Source organism: Gymnoscopelus microlampas (genome assembly GCF_963454915.1).
Source record: "Gymnoscopelus microlampas genome assembly, chromosome: 2".
NCBI classification, from domain to species: domain Eukaryota; kingdom Metazoa; phylum Chordata; class Actinopteri; order Myctophiformes; family Myctophidae; genus Gymnoscopelus; species Gymnoscopelus microlampas.
Genome location: NC_139939.1, coordinates 29,904,076 through 29,908,536, shown reverse-complemented (window position 1 = coordinate 29,908,536; position 4,461 = coordinate 29,904,076). Strand labels below are relative to the sequence as shown.

The 4,461-nt window shown below is 43.0% G+C and overlaps 1 protein-coding gene across 1 annotated transcript; it reads right to left on the bottom strand.

Moving 5' to 3' along the window:
- Positions 1-720: 720 nt before the first annotated feature.
- Positions 721-3,989, bottom strand: LOC311054781 (N-acetylaspartate synthetase-like; the record flags this gene model as incomplete). Its single annotated transcript, XM_084070785.1, has 3 exons — positions 721-1,112; positions 1,709-1,834; positions 3,782-3,989. 3 exons carry the CDS (start codon positions 3,987-3,989, stop codon positions 721-723), a joined length of 726 nt encoding a protein of 241 aa, XP_083926911.1.
- Positions 3,990-4,461: the final 472 nt, after the last annotated feature.

Here is a 4,461-nt window from a genome sequence, read left to right as displayed (position 1 = left end):
GGATTTGGAGAAGTGGACTCAGTGACCTTAAACTGGATGAGGCCATAGACGAGCACAGGAGGTGGTGGAGCTTACCTTGTCGATTGCTACATCCCACCATTTCTGAGCTAGTTCAACACCCAGTTCCTGCTCCCAGGCCGATTTTGTTTTGTTGGTGGAGTCAAGTGTTTTTCCAGTGACTTGATGGTAGAGTATAACTGGGTTAAGGTGGAAGGTAGCGAACCACATTCCAAATCCAATGACTCGTTATCCATGAGTAAAAGTAAAGGGGCTAACTTAACGTGGAATTTCTTTTTTTTTTAATCCATCAGATCCCGGGGCCTTTGTAGAGACATGATGGACTGGGTAACCTCCTTGATACTGAGTGGGGAATCAAGGTCATTTGCATAATGGGAATCCAACGAGTGTGTCTCCAGTTCTCCAGTTCTCCAGTAAAATGATTTGAAAATGTTATTAATCTCTGTGTTTTGTAATCTTAAGTGATCTTTAATACGCAAGTGGGTCTCTTGTAGAAATACTACATTTTTTCAAATGGGAAAAGACCCTTGACCTCTTAACTGGGTTGTTCATCGATTTAACATTCCATGATAAGTGTTATCATGTGACCAAGCAGTGTGAGAACAGACCAAGCAGGGATAGTAGGGATACCCCCCCCCCCTCATTAAGTTGACTAGCCAGCCATCTGTACATCCGCAGATCTTTTCTAAGGCTACTAAAAGGCTAGGGCCCACTCTTATCAGGAGCTATGGCTAGCACATCTAGAGAATATAGGTGATGACAGACACGGTAGAACATCTTTTCCAGTAAGAACTGTCTGTCATAGGGGTGAACATGTCCCTTGGTCTCACCAACACATTGGAAGCCCAACCGCTGGTAGAGCTTGTGTGCCGACAGTGAATATGCCGTGGTTCCTAAGACCACAGACGAGTACCCACGAGCTACAGCGAACTCCAAAACCTTGCGTCCCAGTGCCCTGCCAACTCCACGGTGCCGATGTTGCCGGTCCACAGACATACGACACAGCTCCAGATCACCACTCCTCTTCAGATCGCCTACAGCTGCAACAGTACCCACAACTCTGTCCTCCTGTACTGCTACCCACATACAGGAGTCTGAAGTGGGGAAAACGGAGTCAGTACAGCAGCTGAAGAGATGAAGAAGACTGAAATGTAGTAGTAAACTCATGATTTCTGTGGTTCAAAACGCATGGAGAGGTGGCAGACGTTAGGCCAAACCATGCATGAACCCTAGCATCCCTATTCTGGTGTCGATAAGTAGAGAGCCTGTAGAGTGACCCCGATCAACAAAGTATATAGGGTTTAAAGGGGTAATTCACTTACAAACTATTCAGCTTCTGGTGACTGTTATTGTCCTTATAATGTATGAAGCACCCTTCATTTTTCAATTATTATTTTAAGCATTAAAAGCAACTTTGTAAATGTGTGTTTTAAGAAGGGATTTAAAGCAAGGCAACATTCAGCAAAACTAATCTCCTCAGGCAGGGAATTCCAAATTGTAGGAGCTGTAAAAGATCCTCCTTTTGTTTTTTTACCTGGTCAGTATTGGTCAGTATAGTTAATGGGTAATTGAATGGAACTAAACTACACTAAATTATATTTCAGCTAACAAGTCTACCCTGTTTAAGCTACAGTAAATATAATGTAAAAATGTGTGTTCAGTGGCTATTGATGTAAAACAACCTGGTTACCTGCTGATTTGATGTAGAACCCCTCAATGTCAGCCATATCTCCCTTCCTGGCGTGCTCCAGGTAACGATGGGCAACCCGTCTGCTGCAGAAATACCTTGCACACAGGACAGCAGGTGGAATGAGTCCTGTCATCAACCATGACATGGTGATGACAAAGCACACAACTGCAAACGGAAAAGTTAAAATTGATGCAATTTTTTTTTTAAATGGCAAAAATAGCAGATCTACAAACTCACTATGCATCACACAGCGAGTATAAAGGGGTATATAGAGTATAAAGTGTATAGGGACAGGATCTCTACTCTACTCTACTCTATGCAAACATGGATACATGTGTATGCAGGTTTTCCACATACCCTTGTTAGTGAGTAAGCACGTGTTTATGAGAAAAATGTGTGCACACAGGCCTGTTTCGTAGCATTACTCCTTGTGTGCCGTGAATAAGAATATCTGTGTCTCTGTAGTGTCTACACACAATTGCTATCCTTGCCAGCCCCACCGAGGGTGTATAGGGCTAAAGGGGTTAAAGCGCAGACACATACGCCAACTACATCTCATAAAGGCCTGAAACAGATGATGAACTCACAACATCCACTACATCAGGGGTCGGGAACCTTTTCGTTTTACAAGGGTGGCCTGATCAGTGACCCAGTGCCAGACAGTGAAAACCACCATTGCTTTTATATCTTATTATATGCTGTTATTTAGAATAGCACTAGCATAGAATAAGTAAATCATTTTACAACTAGAAAAAGTGCTCCTCGGAGCACAGGTCTCCGCCAGGTCAGGAAGGTTATTGTGGGCCAGCAATGTTTGGAATTTGCCAATCAGGATGGAATATGAAAAATCGGACGTAACCATCTTGATCACTTGACTATAGAGATAACGGGTACCGATTTACATGATGTTTGGACACAATTTGTGGGAGTAATATAAAAAAGAAAAGTGTTGCAAAAATCGGCCTCCTGGTGGCGCTATAATAGGACAATGTTAAAAGAGTGGCATTTGTTCTTCAACGTAGTGTGAATGTGCGTGCAAAGTGTCACCGCAATCGGACGCTGCGTTCATGATTTGTGGCATTTTGTTCAAAACGGGCCACTCCTGCAAACTTTAGATGTCAATGTTAGCCAATCAGGATGGAATATGAAAAATGTAACAGATCCATCTTGATCACATGACTATAGAGATCATGTGTACCGATTTGCGTGAAATTTGGATACATTCTGAAGGTGTAATATCAAAAAAAATGTTTTACATAAGTCGGACTCCTGGTGGCGCTACGAAAGGCAAATGTGAAAAATGCAGGGCAGATGTTTTTCCTTGGCCTCTAGGGAGTGTGCGTGCAAATTTTCACGCAGATCGGTGCTGTTATAGTTAAAAAACGCGAATCGGCCTTTTATAGCGCCGCCATGAGGCTGATTTGAACATTTTCAAGTGGCATTTATTCCTCGGCCTAGTGGGAATGTGCGTGTGAAATCTCACGGAAATCGCAAGCTGTGTTCATGATTTGAGGCATTTTGTTGAAAACGGAGCAATCCTGCAAACTTTGGAAGCCATCCTTAGCCAATCAGGATAGAATATGGAAAATTGGACTGATCCGTGTTGATCACATGACTATAGAGATACTGTGTACTGATTTGCGTGATGTTTGGATAAAATCTGTAGGAGGTCTGTCAAAAAAATTGTTTTGCAAAAAGCGGCCTCCTGGTGGCGCTATAACAGGCCCATGTGAAAAATTTGGGCCAGAGGTTCTGCTCTGGCATCCAGGGAGTGTGTGTGCACAGTTTCGCTGCAATCAAGCCAACGGTGCCAGAGATTAGCTGTACACAAAATGACAGAATGACGGACGGACGGACGGACGGACACACGGACGGACGGACGGACAGGGGGTGAAACATACTCTCGCCATGCCTTTCGGCCTGGCTAAGACAATAAACCCTAACAACAAAGTATGAGTCAATAACTTAACAATAACAGCAAGATAGAATGACTATCTGAGGAGAAAAGTGTTATCAATTCTGTTAAGATTATACAATGACTATTTTTTTTTTAAATATGAAATTAAATCTTACTTGTTATAACAGCATAGAGCAAAATACTCTCAGGGTGGTGTCTCAGCCCCCTGAAGGCCGTGTCCGGTATCATCTCCATCAGTCCCTCATAGAAGATGCGCTGCACCTCTTGATTATCGCCCACTTCAAACTTGCGTACAAAAACAGTGCTCGTTTTGAGTTCGGTGTCACATTTGTTCTGTCCTACCCTCTGTTCTTTTTCCTCCATGACTAACTTTTTAATACCGTCATACCTTAACGTCAGTTTTTATACGTCTGTCAGTAAGACCCTCTCCAGATAAGGTCCCCCAGCTGATGTTTGCAGGCGACCAGGCGTAATCATCTGCTTAGAAAGAGAGAGGGGGATCTATAATCTATATATTGCAGAAGTGCATTCCCTAAGATTCTCTGTTTAACTAAGGGTGATGAGTGATGGTTTCAGTTGAGTCGCACGTGCGGAGAACATGATGACACCAGGTAGTATCACACGACAAGCTCTGAAGTTTAGTACACACACAGAGAATATATACAGTATTGTGGACACATGACGTGACCAGAAGAACAAGAACAGAATGGATAGGAATAGAACATGCATCTTGTATCATTGTGCACAGACGTCCGTCTCTCTGATAAAGTAGTTGATTGTCATCGTATCACGGATATCAATATGCTTACGTAGATGCACATGTGTACTGGCCTGG